Source organism: Xiphophorus maculatus, chromosome 20, assembly GCF_002775205.1.
Source record: "Xiphophorus maculatus strain JP 163 A chromosome 20, X_maculatus-5.0-male, whole genome shotgun sequence".
Classification (NCBI taxonomy): Eukaryota; Metazoa; Chordata; class Actinopteri; order Cyprinodontiformes; family Poeciliidae; genus Xiphophorus; species Xiphophorus maculatus.
In genome coordinates, this window is record NC_036462.1 from 12866127 (window position 1) to 12882969 (window position 16843).

General features: G+C 36.7%; 1 protein-coding gene across 3 annotated transcripts in view; it reads right to left on the reverse strand.

The window, feature by feature from the left end:
- Positions 1 to 16843, reverse strand: part of arhgap9 (Rho GTPase activating protein 9) — a 59021-nt gene that overhangs the window by 40501 nt on the left and 1677 nt on the right. For 2 of the 3 annotated variants that reach the window (XM_023325196.1, XM_014475939.2), the window contains exons 2-4: positions 3340 to 3671; positions 2112 to 2310; positions 1622 to 2019 (exon numbers count right to left, since the gene is read on the reverse strand). In XM_023325196.1, coding sequence (XP_023180964.1) covers positions 1622 to 2019; positions 2112 to 2310; positions 3340 to 3561 — 819 coding nt within the window. In that variant the 5' untranslated portion in view covers positions 3562 to 3671. Of the gene's footprint in view, positions 1 to 1621; positions 2020 to 2111; positions 2311 to 3339; positions 3672 to 6339; positions 6361 to 16843 lie in introns of those variants that run through there. The other variant, XM_023325195.1, reaches the window with a different exon arrangement.

A 16843-nucleotide genomic window follows, 5' to 3' on the forward strand; every position in this document is an offset into this window, starting at 1 on the left:
TTACATAAGAAAAATTAAGCAAAAGACTTCTGTAGTCCACATGAGTGATAGCAGAAGAACAAACCCTGCTGTGTTGATTTATCTGGTTTAAGGCAACCTTAAAAAGTTGCTAAATTTGCAAAAATCAATCTCTGTTTTATTATACTTTAAGCTATGCCATGTAAATCCATGAAATTGCTGGTTGCCAGTAAGAGGAAGTCAAAATGAATCTAATCTCACACTTCCCTCTGAGTCAGTTGCATGTGATGGATTTGCTTGACCCATATTCTACAATTTGATGTCACTGATGATGACAATAAAAACTAAGTAAAGAAGGTAAAGTTTAATCAGAAAAAAAACAATAATAAACTAAAGTTTTTACCTGTGGTTGTGTAACTACATATTTTTGTGCACTTTCTTTTTCTATTGTGAGCTCACAACTGACAAATAAATCTTTCACCAAAAACAACTTACAGGAATACTAACATTTTTGAAAAAGGAAGTAAGTTTGTGAACTAGCACTATACAGCACAAATTTAATTCTTGTAGATTTCTTCTTTTAAAATAGCAGTTAGTAATTTTTATATGATTAGGCTTTCTTTCCTTTCTGTTTAACCAAAGACATGTTGAGCTAAATATCAGACATTGTGCTTTTTGAAGTCCAAATTATTCAAATTTCTGTTTTACAACACATAGTGGCTAGTTCTTATTTAAAATTCAGACCGAACCTTTTTTGCCAACTGCACTTATTTGCAAATAGATCAGATGATCTTGGCAGTAATGTTTTCTCTGCTAAATCTAGGTCATGCTTTTATTTTCAACATTATGGTATGCGTCATTTACTTAAAGCATTTTAAAGAAGTCAAAATTAGCTAAGCTTTATATTCTGTTCTTCATTTGATAAGGAGAAGGTCTTTACTTGAAAAACAGAGATCATTCTCTTTACAACTTAAATCTGAAATTTAGGACTGGAGAGTATCACAGTAGAGCTTGATACCCGATTTGTCTGACAAACAAACTTAGTCTTCAAAGAGCTAAAAAATAGAGAAGGTTGCTGATTGGATGGGTAAAAAAGACCAGTTTGTGCTATTTGGATTCCCGTAGCCAGCCATTGTGAGTGTTGTAATAATGACACTAACTACGTGGTAATTCTGCATTCTTTCTCAGTCTCACAACAATCGCTTTGCATAAGAGTCTTGCTCCACCTGGTGTCTCATAAGGCATGAACTGTCAGAAAGGAATCAAATCATCCTTAACAGTCATATTTTAGATGCTATTAATTTGTAACAAAAAAATGTGACAAATATTTTTTTTTAAATCTAATATGTTATTGAAGAATAGATTGAATCAGCTTTAAGTGAAAAATAATCTGGTTAACCTAAAATAAAAATCAGATTTTCTACAATTTGTTTATTTGCATCCCTTAGAGAAAGCCATTGTTTGTAGAGAAGTTACAAAGGCTCAACAATGTCCCAATGTCTCAGCCAAAATGTTTATATTTTCTATGATTTATTCAAATATTTATTCAAATATTTTCACTGTAAATAACAACTGTTCATGCTTTTCATTCAGTCTTGAAACTGTATTACATGAAATTTTGGTAAACTATCTCTATCTCTTCTGAGATTATAACTTCCCTTACCTGCAGACGGTTATTCCTGCCTGAAGCCCCCACCATGTCCCATTGGCTGCAGGACTTCTTAGGGACCTTGTAGTTGATGCGACTGCCAAGGCCTCCCCCAACCTCGTCGTACGGGTTCTCGTTCAGGTTTTCAGGCAGGTTGCTGGAGCTCTGACTCCGGGTGATTGTCGGGACCACCCTGGGATTTGATGAGTTTGCTTGAGTCATGGAAGCTGCAGGAGACCCTGGGACCATGAGGTGACTTGACTGGGAGGTGGAAGAATTGGGCGTAAAGGTGAAACCAGAGAGAGGCAGGGTGGGGAAATGGTTTTCTCCTACCACTGTGTTCCTCTCAGACCTCTGGAAGGCACTACTATAAGTGTTAAGGTTTTCCATGGACCGGTACATGGGTTTGTTCACTGTGGAGGAAAGAAACAACAGCTCCAGTATGTATTTCTTTACAGGTTTTTTTCTGTTATTATTGAATTTGGTATTTACTACCAAACATTACCCTGACTCTGCTCATTCCTGCCAGGTCCTGTGAAGCTGGGAGAGAGTGAAACTCGGGGTAGCATCGGCATGTTGGAGTGCAGCGAGACAGAAGTGACAAGGCGCTGGGGCGAGGGCATCGGTGTGATAGGAACCTCAGTCACATAGGTAGCAGGGACATACAGGGGCTTTGTTTTGCTGGCTGCACCGATTCTGCGCACCTGTTCAAGAACAAAGTTAAGATCAATGCTTTTCCTGTTTTCATTTGAATAAATTCAGCCAAGCCACAACAACACCAACCCTGTTTGTGCCATTTCAGACACAGGATGTTAGGAGAAATGTTTATAGAAGAGAGCTGAATCTAGATATTTACATACACTGCATAAAATACATTTTTATTGTTTTCCTTCACTGTCTGACATTACATTAGACTAAAGCTCTCATATATTAGGCTAGTTGTAATTTTTCAAGTTTTCTAAATGCGGAAATAAAGAGAATTTTTAAAAGTTTGTTTTTATCCATTTTTTTGAAACTCAGAGGTTTAAACTTTTAATAAACTGGATGGTGATGAGGTAATCTTTGTGAAATTATAACAGCCTGTGTTGTCTGCCCCAGATAATTTCAGAGCAAAATATGAGTATCAACTGCAAAATATAAACAGATGATTTGGTGAAGTTGATGAGAGTCATTATCAACAGCTAGCAAGACCTATACTGCTCTGAAGTAAAAGGTCATACAAAGAAGAACTCCGTTACTACAAAAGCAGCAGGCGGATGCATATTGTAGTTCACAAAATGCATTTATGGGCAAAAACTGTAGCTTAAAGACAGTTTATCTGAACTAACTTTACAAAAGCATGAGGGGAGGAGTAGTTTCTCTATAATCAGAGATTCCATAAAAATGTTAGATGTAGCTGTAGGAATGATCTGAAGTGGAAATCTCACTAGCTTTGCCTATTTCAATCATTTGTGTTTCTCAAGTGTTGTGTTGTTGAGCTCTTGGCTAATCACCTAAAAGCAACCTTGGTCTCAATGGAATCTTTACCTGGTTAAATAAAGGTTAATAATTTGCACAGCTTGCTTCAAGAAAAAGTTAGAAAGGCAGCCGTTTATTACTCCTGTGAAATTTTCCCATGGATTTTTCTGTTCTTTCATATTGTAAGCATAGACTTGAATAAACTACAGTAACTCCATTATTTTACTATACATATGGTTTAATTCACACCAGAGAAAAAAACAATGTTTTCTCACCTGCCACCAGTCTGCATTTGTCTTCTTCAGGAGAATAAACCGTTCACCCTCTCTTATGCATACTTGTCGCCCGTCTGACCCTCGGTAGCTGTAGTCATACTGAGCCTCAAGAACTACCGTACCGCTTGGAACCCCGCACACAGTCATCGCGCTGGGGTTCACCACAGGTGCTGCGACAGGTTGTGTCGGCCCCACAGACCGACGCCAGGAGCCAGACAGCATGGTTCTCTACCCGGTCGTGTTCAGCAGTCCCTGCTGGGTTTGCCCTTATGTTTGATTAGGCTTGGGACAGTGCAAGGCAGGTGAGTCTGGAGCCAGAGGAGCTGCATGGTCTGAGACAGAGAGAGAGTAAAAATACACAGGGATAGACAGATTAGCACAGCTGTCTAAGAATGCTACAAATCTCATAGCGATGAGCAAGTTCAAAGGGTGAGTAGCACATAGTATCTAAAATAAAAATCATTGTTTGTAACTACCAGAATAGATAATACACTTTTTATGCATGATCCATTTTTAATCAAAAGATGATGCCCACATTGTATGTGTAGAAATATTTAACATTAGAGAACAGATGAAGGGAGACTTATGCAGGGAGCACTTTCAGCTGTGGGTAGCTGTACTAATCTAAGCCTTTTAACTAATGGCTTGGATTACTGGCAATGAATAAAACCAACAATGAATGCCAGAATATTTGCAGAACAAAGGAATCCAAATATTTTTTCCAGCTACAGTTTTAGCACACCTAGCAGACACTGCATTCAGGAATACAAAATGGGGCAGAACCCCACTTTTCAATTGTCCTTTCATTCCTTCAGAACCAGGAGACTCATGTGAGTGAATAACTCATGCGTTTGGTAGATGTGAGAAGCAAAGCATTCCCAAAATAGCTTCCGTCTCCATCGCTCCACCTGAGCCAGCATCCCTCAAGCTAAACCCTTGCTTTTACCCCGCCAAGACCAGCTTATATAAGAGCAGAGCACATAACTTTCTGCCAGACACACAGCTTCACATGGTACATAAACCATCCAACCTGATGAACACATGTCTCAAAAAACATACCATGAGAGACAAGAATATCCCAAAGTACCAACAGTCCCAGACATACCATGTCAGGAGGAGGGAAATGCTGGGCAGGACAAAACAAGGTGAAAAAAGAGCAAAATGTCTAAATGTGAAGAAGAAAAAAAAGAGACGAAACAGCGACGTATGATGGAGCTGGTGGAAGAGAGGGCGGGGATATCCTTGCTAACCTTAGTAATCCCACCACTATTAAACCATGGGAATGAATGTCTAACCTGCATGGCTTTTGAAAATTACAGTAAACCCCATCTGCACAAGCGTATGAGGAGAGAGGGAGAGGGCACATGTGGATAAATGGAAGGCTAACACAGACATGGTCTCGAAACAATCTGTGTGTCGCAGGACTGCACTCCCTGAGACATGGCATTAAAAATCCCAGGTATAATTTTATAAATCTTACGTTTGTCAGGACCTGCAAGTGATGCACAGTTCTATGGTTTGCAGTGCCCTGCAAGAGAATTCATACACCTTGACTTTTTTCACATCTTGTCACATTGCATCAACCTAACACTATTGATGCTTTTTTTAACTTTAGTTTTAAGTGACAGACCAACACAAATGCATAATAATGAGTTACAAGGAAAAGGTTGTCTTAAGAGTGTGGTGGACATTTATTTACACCCCGTTAATCCGACATCCCTAAATGAAATCAAATGCAATCAACTGCATTCAAAAGACACCCAAGTGATAAATTTCAGATTAAATATAACTGTTCTGAAAAGGCTTCAGAGATTTGCTAAGGAACAGTAATGAACAAAAGCATCATGAAGAAAAAGGAAAATAGCAGACAAATATGCACATATAAATATTCACAGAACACTACATGTACAGGGAAATTAACACTGCACATTGAACAAACCAACCCTAAGAGTTTGTTTAGATGGTAGCAGAATTATGATATGGGAATGCTTTTCTTCAGCAGGGATGGCGCAGCAGCTGATCAGAGGTGATGGGATGAGGGATGGAGCAAAGCAGAGGGTAAATCTTGGAAGCAAACATGTTGGAGGCTGCAGAGGATGTTCACCTACCATCAAGATAACAACCCTAAGCATACAGACAGAGTTACAATGAGAGGATTGAGATCGGTGGATTTTCTTAAGCTAGAATGACCCAGTAAAGACCTAAACCTAGTTAACAGTCTCTGGCAAGACTTGTTCATAGATGCTCTTAATTCAATCTGACTATGCTATGGGTATTTTGGAAAGAAGAAAGGACAAAAATATGCATGGCACATTCTCAGTGTGCCACACTTTTGTAGATCTAAAACAAATGCTGAACATCATTGACAATAATTTGTGCAGGTCTAAATAAATCCAGTTAACTAAAAAAGAGTCGAGAGGTATAAATATTTTTGTAAGGTATTGAATGTAAGATGTGCTTGTAAATCAGGAAATATATACATATATAAAAATAAGTCATTGAAATCGGATCAGTCCCTTTTATATAAGACCACATTGTATTGCTACTGCTCTGAAAGCAGCTTCACTGTCTTCCTGGTTGTAGAGCTCTCGCTCGTTTTAATCATGCAGTTGAGAGCAGAAGGGACAGCAGCAAAAGTTGGAGGAACAAGACGAGCAAGAAAACAGGAAACTGTGAAGACACGTAAAGGTTCAACCACAGTTTGGGTCATATCCTTTCCGTCTTAGAATTTGCTCTTCAAATGTGAGATGTACTGTATGGCTTACTTACAGCTGGTAACTGCTAAAGTCAAATCAAACATGAGATATGTTTTTTATTTATCATTACAGATTAGAAAACTACAATTTCGATTACTCAAAGTGCAGCTTACGGCTGATATTTTTCCCTTACTATTCTCCAGTCTATTTTCAGTGAGATGTAATTTACAGTTAAAATAAAACAGAAATAACTGCATCATATACTTGTTTGAAAAGAAAAAAAATACATAGCATGCTGCAATACCTTCCGATATAATCCGTCCACAAAGAGCTCTTCCCCATGCACAAACAGGAAACACATCAGTGACACTACTACACACCTGTTTGCCTTTTCCTGTCTTTCTTTCTCGATATACGTGTCAAAAAAGGAAGAAAAACTTGCAGACTAAGACTACTACATCTTGTAACTACAAGCTTGCGTCTACATTAACATTTGTAAGGCAACCTTACCAGCAGAGACAAGAGCAGAGGCATATACAATTCTCTCCTGCTGTGTTTAAAAGAAGATAGTCAAATAAGTAAAATCATTTGGTTCTGCATGTTTCTGGGCTTTGATATGATCCTCTCAAAAGGCAGATCTGTCTGCCAAGGGGAGTGAAGATGCGTCTGTAACAGTGCTGGCCTTCGTCATTCTGTGACTCAAGATTTTAATTATAGTAGTTTTCTCTGATTCACCACAGTAATGTTAGTGGACATTTGGCTAAAGGCAAATAAAATCTCAATGCAAATGCACCATTTTATCACTGCAAAAACTAAACTCTTTAATCTTTAAGAAAGAATTAGTGCAAAATAAATAAATAATACTTGTAATGAGGATGCAGAAAAGAGGAAATAGGGTAAGACTATGTTTCTATTTCCAGAAGACTTAGCAGCATAGTGAGCACTGTCGTCACACATCCCCAACATAGAGAGAAGGCCATATGGTGTCAGAGACAGACCTAATGGCTGCTGAGAGGAGGGGGCAGCATAAGCCAGGAAGTGAGGGCATGGGGGCTTATGACATGCCAACAGCACTAAAGGAAAAAATATCAGTGAATGGATAGCCCCTAGTAGGGAGTGCTGTGTGTGGTTTATCCATCATTGCTTTTGTACTTCATTTTGGTGTTTTTGCATGTTAATATTGCATGCTTTTCACAAATAAAAAGATTGCACTTTATGAATGCAGAGATGCAAGATAACCAGAGTGCATACCTCACTGTCTGAGAGTACTTCTATGCCAGCAAGGTCACTGATCCATTTTGTTGTCAAGATAAGACTGAAAAACATGTTACAACCATGGAAAGAATTTCCTCTTTCAGTTTCCTCAGTCAGTTGTTATTGATTTTTTCTATGATGATAATGATGATGATTCTATTAAATAGCCGAACACTGGCTTTGCAAAACATTATCTTTCATTAATGAAAGATGTGATGGCATTGTTGTCATTAATGTCAGGTCTTTTTTCAAATAAATTTGAAAAAGAAAACTACATTAACCCAAAAAATGTTGAGGCTGGCAAAGGCTGGTTAGTGGTTTTTAAAAAGTAAGTTTCTAAACATCAGAAATCTTTCTCCAAACCTTCCCCACAGTTTAAAGAGTTATGTAGACTGATGTAGTTGTTTAAAAAATGCCAGGAAAAGTACCAAAGTTTTTCTGGCTATATGCAGCATGGCAAAACTGGTCCTAATTGGTCACACTGTCAGTCAGCTGGCTGAAATAAGGCTGCCACTTTTTCCTTTGCTTACAAGACAGACAAATTCTGTCTTTTGGGAATATTTTTGGATGGTAAAATTATGTAGAAAATCAATGTGTGTATTACTTTTATTAGGTGACATTGTTTTAAAACAATAGCAAGCTAAAAGTGCACATCTGTTACTCCCAGTTTAATTCTAAGAAGAACAGAACAACGAAATGATAACATTCTACACATGAAGGAAATTTATTTGAATACAGCTAAAGTTGTGTAAGATTTAATAAATTTAGTGACATAGACTTAATTTTTTAATTAAGTCTTTGCATTATTAATACAACTAAAATAATCAACGTAATATTTAAATGATAGAATAAATAGCTGTGGCTTCATTGTTTTAAATAAAACCAAGTTTTACATATTTGTTTAAAAATTACCAGTAAATACCATGAAAGTATGGTAACTTTACTCATGGTAGCCATAACGTAAGAATCTCAAATCGGCCATAGTTTATGCTTCTACATTTCACAATGTAGAAGCATAAACCAAACAAAAATTGCAATCAACAGTTTGTTGCTTCATCAGTCAGTTTTCAAGCTGACAGAAGAGCTTTTTGCAGGATGCAAAATCTCATTTCTGCATGCAGCCTTCTTTAATTGCAGATTCATTTGCATAATTCAACTTGTGAAAGTGTTAGGTAGAAAAATTCATTACAGGACGATTCTTTACCTTTGCTTGATACGCAAAATGCAGTACTAGGCGTTGCAACAGTGTGATCTCATTTCTTTAAAGTATATTTTACAAAACCAGAATACATAACTCTGAAAAAGTTGTGATTTATTATTGTGCTAGAACATGAAACAACTAACTGACCGTACTCCTATAGAAGTAATTCCATACATTTTTACTACCAGATATTTATAAAAGACTAATGATTCAGGAGAGGGTCAGGCATAAAAACTGCAAAATGGACACAAGCTAGCAGCCCTTTCTGCAGAAAGTAAATTGCATTCATTGTTGTTCATGCATGTGCATGCAAGCAATTACATGTGCAGAAAAAAAATATCCAGTTCCTACGCACCCAGTTTGACCCTACATTTGCTGATGTGTCCAGTAGTGTAACAAAAGGTAATATTAATTAAACAAAAAACCTTGACTGCTTAGGATTCACCCATGCAAATATCTGAACTTCATCAACAACATAGTGATCAAGCAATACCAGACCAGTGCAATAACCAAATAAAAGCTGCAAAACATCAAAGGTGACTGATTGACCTATTGACGCAAATGCAGAAGGCTGGTTAACTGCGTCACTGGAGATCAGTGAAAAAATGGATTGACCGTTGATGTTAACAGTGAATTAATTCAAAATATTGCAGGTTTATTATGCTACCTAACTACTTTTAATACCAGGAAAGATTTTACGATATTGTAATATTTGTACACACAGGTTGAGGCCTATTTCCACCATTGTCAAGTCAAGTAAAGCTCTGCAAAGAGGGTTTGTGGTTAACAACTGCTGGCCAAATTAGGCTTTTACTTACAGATCTTGCACACAAAGTGAATGGGTAGCTTACCTTAGCATGCATGATATTTTCAAAATTTTATTAGCTTAATCAGCTACTGAAATAATATAGTTACTGCAGTCATGAGAAAATTAGAGTGCCCAAACAAAGTCTGAGTTTTTTTTTTTTAACATACTGTATTTGGACATATGTATTTTTTTGTAAATATAATATATCGTTCTTGCAACAATATATTCTTAAATATTGAGTACAAAAGATCAAAATGCTATTTCTGTTAAGAAACAGAATTAGATCACACACACAATCTATTCCCATGTGAAAAATTACACATAAACAGATTTTACCTTATGCACATTATTAGAGCATTCGTTAGCACTTTGAAAAAGAGGCCTGCCTTATTACATCTCAGGTATTATAGTTCTGTGTTCTGCTGAAGTAAGCGTGAATACCATAATAAAAATGAGCTGTCTAAAGCTCAGTGGTAAATTTGGGCCCTTAAAGTTAAACAAAAACCAAACATTTTGCTGGTTTGTTAAATTGCACCCAGACAACTGAGGAATATATGTTTTCCTCTGGGAAAGGTCAAAGTTTAAAGTAAAAGCAACTGGTGGCATTTGTGGTCTTTGTCCTGCATGTTTCATGTGAAAACTAGGCAAGGGGAAAACAGCTAAAAAGCAAAAATTCATTCAACACAATAAATTATGAAAGGAAGACTCCAGAAAAAGATGTACACAGCATGTGAGATGACAGAAAGAAAAGCAAAGAATGACAAGACAAATAAGAATAAAATTCCACATCTAATTCTCCCCTGCAGCTTCATGTCATTCTCGATAAGCTACGTAATAACTGCCTAAGCCAGCTCAAAGACAAGCCAGTGAATGACAGGTTTAGTTCCCACAGAGATTGTTTAACGCCGAGCCTATCAACCTTTATTGCATGACAGGAATGGAAATGAAGTACAGACAGGGCATTGGTGAAGGGCCTGGTGTCACATCATATCCATATTCATCCCATATGTTTGAAGTCGAAAGAGAGCAGCTTTAATAATCATGCCTACATGCTGTTCAAAGAGACGAGACATCGGAAGAGAAGGAATATAGAGTGAATGAGTAACTTCAAAGGGCTTGGTGCACACGCTCACATATACACATGGAAAACACTCATGCATGAGCAAGGCGCTTTATTTACATATGAAGCTCTATTACCGAAGGCGTCACAAAGAAATAAGGGGAAACTTGCCAGACATAAGACTTTAACCTTAATTACCGCACCAGTGTCAGACAAACAAGTTGTGCTCATGTTCTTCACAAGAGCAGGATGAATCCTTCTTGTGCATGATTACTGTTAGCAAACCATCGCCTGCTAAATTTGACTTTTAACCCAATCTAGTGGTGCTATGATGCTTGCGATGTGAAGTGTTGCATCACAGGACACATTCTGGATTTACAAAAAAAAAAGGGAGTAAGTCATGAAATAAATGTGAAGCCAGCTTAAAAGCTTTCAGAAATCAATCCTGAAAAAAAAAACAAAACGCGGTACTATCTCTACGCACTTATCAGCTGTAACATTATGACCTCCCACCAAGTACTGAATCTGACAGATGGGTCAGTAAAATAAACAAAAAATGGAAATCACATGTTTAAAAATTTTAAACAATTAATGAAAATATATGAGATATGAGGACAGACACCAGAACACCAGAAAAGCTGAATCAATGGTCCCCTGGCATTTCAGGTTTTGAAAGTAAAAGGTACCATGTCTCAGTTATAGGGGTCTACTTCAAACACCAGAAATACTGGAAGATGATAGTATATTAGGCATTAGTAGATATTACTGGATTACAAGTGCCATGTAATACAAAATACTATCTAGTGGGTGTCTACACTCAGACAATTGTCTCTTAAATATTGATTAAATTTGGAAGAATTATAGCTTTCACATGAAGAAAATGGACCAAACACAAACAACAACTATGTGGGTGAAGGAAAATATGTCCTATAATATAATGGAGAAACTGACCGACATTGTTAAAGACGAGGCACAGGAGTTTGAAAACGTATGTAAACCTCTATTGAATTTCTTAATAATGCATAATTCAATTAAAACTATTAAGGCACAGATGTATTTTTGATAATGGGTCCATGTTTCACAATATTATGCTAATTTCTGACCCTAAATCTTACTGTCACTGCTTAAATCAAGAACAAGCAACGTTTTTTTTTTTTTTCAGTTTGTCATCCAATTTTGGTGAGCCTGTGTGAATTATCACCTCAGTTTCCTATTTTTATCTCCTACGAGTGGCACTGTGTGTGATCTTCTGCTGCTCTTGTCCATCTGCTTCAAAGTTTGACATGTTGTGCATTCAGATGTATTTTATTTAGCATACCTCAAATGTAACCAGTGATTTTTTCAGCCACTGCTACCTTTCTGCTATTCTCCTTTGACATCAGTAAGGTATTTTTTGTGTGATGCACTGCTGCTGATTGGCTTATTATTATTGTTATTATTTGCCAAATCTCTGAGTCAGGATGTGTAACTATCCTAGAACATCAAATGTTTCTGAAAATTTATAACAAGCCCAAACCTCAATTTCACATGTGGTCATTTAAATCCCATTTCCCTCCATTATGCTGCTCAATTTGAACTTCAGCAAATCACCTTTATCATGCCTAGACATGCAGCTACCATGTCATTGGCTGATTTGCATTTGTGTTAACCAGATACTGAACAGGTGTGTCTAATAAAGTGCACTGTAAAGACACAGTATTCAACCTACCTTGAAACCATACAAAACAAACAAAAAATATCCCTTCATGTTAAATATTTGATTACCGTATTTCACTCTTTACCCCCAAAATAAATCCACTTCCAGCCTTAAGTACAGTGCTGCTGATGTGCCATGTGACAAAGCATTCACTTTCTCTGTGGATGTACAGTTATAACTACTGGCCATGATGTCTCTCTCTTCATATGAGACACATGCCTCAAGCCAAAACAGCCTTTCATCCTCCCAAAGCCATGCATTATTAATGGTAGGACCAGAGAGACTCACCGAAACACACATTACGTTTTCCCAGTGAGACATTTGGCCGCCAAATGTGTGTATGAATGCGTGTGTGTGTACACATATGCTACCAAACATGTAGGCTGAATTCTTCCACTGATTAGCTGAGTAAACTGTCAGAGGGCCAATCGAAAGGCAGATGATGACAGTAAGGCAGCCATTGGCTCAGACTCATTATTTCCACTATGACAACAACCTCTGTGACCTGCTGCCATCACTAGTGTCTCCACTGTGTTTTTTTCACCTTGTTGCGCATAATAATATTCCACGTGTGATGCCATCATTTCAAGAGACTGCTGACGCAACACTTGTGTTTACAATAAACCCTGAAGCTTCCATCGACGTGTAGTGAACTTCTTTAAAATTCACTTCAATAATATTCAACTTCCAGGTCCCTCTTTTTCAATATAAACATTAAAAACAACCAGAAAAAATAAATACATCAATAAGAAACAAGGCATTTGCCTTTCATGCAAATTACAAAACACTGCAGAATCGTCCAGAAGGCATTTTGAGCTTTTGAATAAAAATAAATCAAGGATTTCATTTTTAATTCACTTAGGAAAAAGGGAAGGTAAATAGTATAGTTTGTTTAATAAAAGCAAAACATCCTATACACACAGATCAATTTTACTTTAAAACCGCTCATATTCTATACCAGTGGTTCTCAAATGGGGGTACGCGTACCCCTGGGGGTACGTGGAGGTACTGCAGGGGGTACGTGAAGCTTTTCAAAATATCTTTAAAAAATCAGTAGGCTCCTCATAATAAGTCTTGGGAAAAATTATTTTGTAAAAAGTTCGATAAAATATAAATGTGTGTTCATGCACTGAAATTTATATTCAGTACTTAGTTTCAATATCCTTTAAAATACAACGGTTTGACTGGTTTTATACCTTCCTGGTGGTCACCGTCTTCTGTTTTTCTTTTTTGTTTAACCATGCAATGTTTGTAATATGGATGTATTTGTCAGGTTCACTGATATAAGTTGCTTGGCTTTAATAAATCAGACAGTGATTTTACAGCACTGTACCTCTTTTTAATTCCAAAAATGTTTTGCCCATGTCAGGGGGTACTTGACTAAAAATATATTCTTACGGGGGTACATCACTGAAAAAAGTTTGAGAACCACTGTTCTATACAATATCTAGCCAAAAAGTCCTTTGATTTAACTACAAACATGGCAAAACAATCTAAATAAATAATGTGTTTTTGGTTTGAAATGTAAGTAGTAACATTTACAAACGAATCTCTTCTCCTAGGTTTCACTGTTAATCTGTCCATTTATTTTTTCCTTTTACCGTGCTATTTTTTTTGTTGCGTTTTATCTTCTTCACAGCATAAACAATCTGAGAAAAAATACCATTCACCCCACAGAAGAAGCCTTTAAAAATAAAAAGCATACAAACTAAGCTTTTCCTAAAAATGACACCATAACTGAACAAATGACACTTAAAATTTCAATTTGTCTTAAAAAAAACTAAAGAACACATTGTTTTATTACTTTCTTTGACTTAAAAAGTTTAGATATATTTCCTTATAACTTGGATCAAAAGTTTTGAGTATCCTTTCATAAGCTTCTCACAATAGTTTGCTGAACAGCTGCAACAGGTTTGTAGGCAGCTTATCTCGCATATTGTTTAATGTTTCTGTGGGACTGAGATCAGGGCTTTATGTTTAATGTCATTGACTATTTAGCGGAATTATTTTCACCCAAGTTTTATCTTCCTAGCTAGGATTTAGCTCCAAAATCTTCATAGAATGTTTTATTTTTTTGTCTTCTATGTCTTGACACAGAGTCTGTCTCCTTCCTGGACATGGAACAAATGTGGCAACGTTTTTGACTTTCCCATCATGTCACGAATTTGTAGACAGTCATAATCTTTGAGGTGTGCCTTAAAATACATCCACGTATTTATTAATAAAAAAATATAAAATAATTAATTTTCTGTTGTTCTGTGCAGTATAAAAAGTAGTAAAACATTTGTATTCCTAATCAAAATAATCATAATCACAATCATATGTGAATGTTGCTTGAACATTAATGCAGACTACGTTTAAAAAAAAAAGTACCAATGTGAAAAACCAAGCAATTTCTCTGGTTTTCACCTGAAGAAAAAAAAGTACATAAGCCATAAAGCCTGAATGGTTTTTTATAGAATAAAAAAATAAATACATTTTCACTGGCTGAGCTGCTGGGTCGTTGCTGAGCCTGTGGGAATGTGCAGTACATTGATGTTTCTAATGAAGAGTGCTGAGCTCCATTGATCCACCAGGGATGAGAGTGAGCTGTCAAAAGCTATCAAGCAAGTCGAAGACCCACTTTCAGCTGCACACAGCCGAAGTGTGCGTGGAGCTGAGGCACAAAGAAAAGGAACTAGACCTCCGATTTCAATGGCACTAACAACGACAGGCATCACTTTTATCCCCTAGAGGGGTTAAGGGTTTATTTTTTTCAAGTGGGGACAATTTTCCTTGGACTTAAATAAAGATATAAAAAAGTGAGCAAAAGCTAAAACTTTTACTATGCACTACTTCAATAATTAGCGTTTTCGGTCTTCACTTTTAAATTTGTGAAATAACATTTTAAACCATCTCAGTCATTTATTTTTGGAACTTTGAAGACCGTAATAGCACTTACTCTGTCAGCTTGACTATGCTTCTCAACAAAAATAACTGATATTAAACATAAAACAGTTCATCTGGATTAAAGCAGAGCAAAGTAAGTAATACTAAAATGAGATCTTGCATCTTAACTGCCAAAAGCTGAAATAAAAATCAGCTGAGTCTTCAAAATTTTACACACAATAATAATACGAGAAAAACATAATTAATTAAGACTCAAGCACCTGACAGTAACTTAATTTTAACTTTTGAAAAGCAGTTTGTGCATAGTACCTTTGGATTCATTTTCTTAGAATATTGTCAGATCTTTCCCTTTTGGTTTGAAGATCCTTTGAGCTTTAGTTCAGTTTCCTCTGTTAGCCTCCCTCCAAAGGTTTCCTTGTTTCCTCCCTGTCACAGCTGTACCACTTTTCCCCTGATGAGTTCATCTACAGCCTTGTAATTTCTATCCCTGCCTTATATATTTACTCACTGTTAAGTACTGGATTCTTCCATTTCACTGCACATTATGCTACCTGTGCGGCATGTACTGTTCTTCTTGTGCTTCTGCTGTAAGTTTTACTATTATTAAAAATTTTCATGATCCTCCCAAGCTCTTGTCTACATTTTGGAAAAAGTCTGAACTCTTGAGAGTATGTTTTCTCATAACATCCTAATGCCCCAATTTTTTTATTTAATATTATGATGCTTTTCCCAACTAAGAAAAACACAAGTGGTAATATTTAGACCTGGGGATGCCAGTCTATATGAGATGGTGTTCTCTTCTGCTGCTGTGCATGGTCTACACATGCTGCACTGCTCTGGATCTAAAATGCAGTCATCACTGACACGGCGGTTTGTTTCTTCATCTAATTCAGATGAAAATCCCTAAAACCAGAATGCAGGCCTAACTATGATAGTACTTCTCCTGACTTTTTATTTCTGGTGGCATTCACTTTTTGCTTCTGCATGTAGACAACAAAAAAATAATACCTTTTTATCTTGAAGTAGCTTTAGGCCACTAACTGTTAGGCCAGTCCTTGAGTAATTTGACAAATAGACGCCCTTCCTTTAAAATCACTTCCTGCATGACTTCACTGCAATGAAGCTACAGTATATCTCTGACAAAACTTTGGTAAATAACAGATGAATCAACTAAGGTGGAAATCGGTCAGATGTAGTTTCAGTTTTGTGAATATTTTGTTTTGTCTTTTCCTTATGTCACACACACACACACACACACACTAGTGTGCTCACTATCCCTAATTAACACATACTAACAGATGCTGTTAGTAGTGGAAAACTAGCAGCATGTGGGAAACTAACACATGCTAGAAACTAGCACATGCTAGTGCTAGTTTCAAGCACGAGCTAGTTTTTAGCATATGCTAGAAACTAGAATGTGCTAGTTGTCAAGTTACAACCACATCTGCTCTAATGGTTGTAACTTGACAAATAGTGGAAAGATTGAGGTATGACTACTTTTGCATCATCTGGTATCCTTAAAGCATTGATTCATTCCTGAAGTTATGTGTCCTTTAATGCTTTAATGATTCATAGGTCAGGGCTGCACGACTTATTAATGAAACCGTAGAAGAATTACACTTATAAAAGGGTTAACAGGTGAATAAGAATGTCAAAAAGGTGTACTGAAAATGCAGACGTCCAAAAAAAAACTTTAAAAGACCTTCAGAAGGTCTGGAGAATTTGTGCTATAGGCAAAGGATTTAGTTTATACAGAGAAGAAAAGAATTTTGTGGCAGTTCAAAGTTTTTCACCTTTCCGATTATAGTAAAAGAAAAAAAAAATCACAAGCTCTGGCTTAACATACTTGAAAACAGAAAGAATGAAGAAAAGCTGGACAGAGAAAATTTATCAGCCCAAA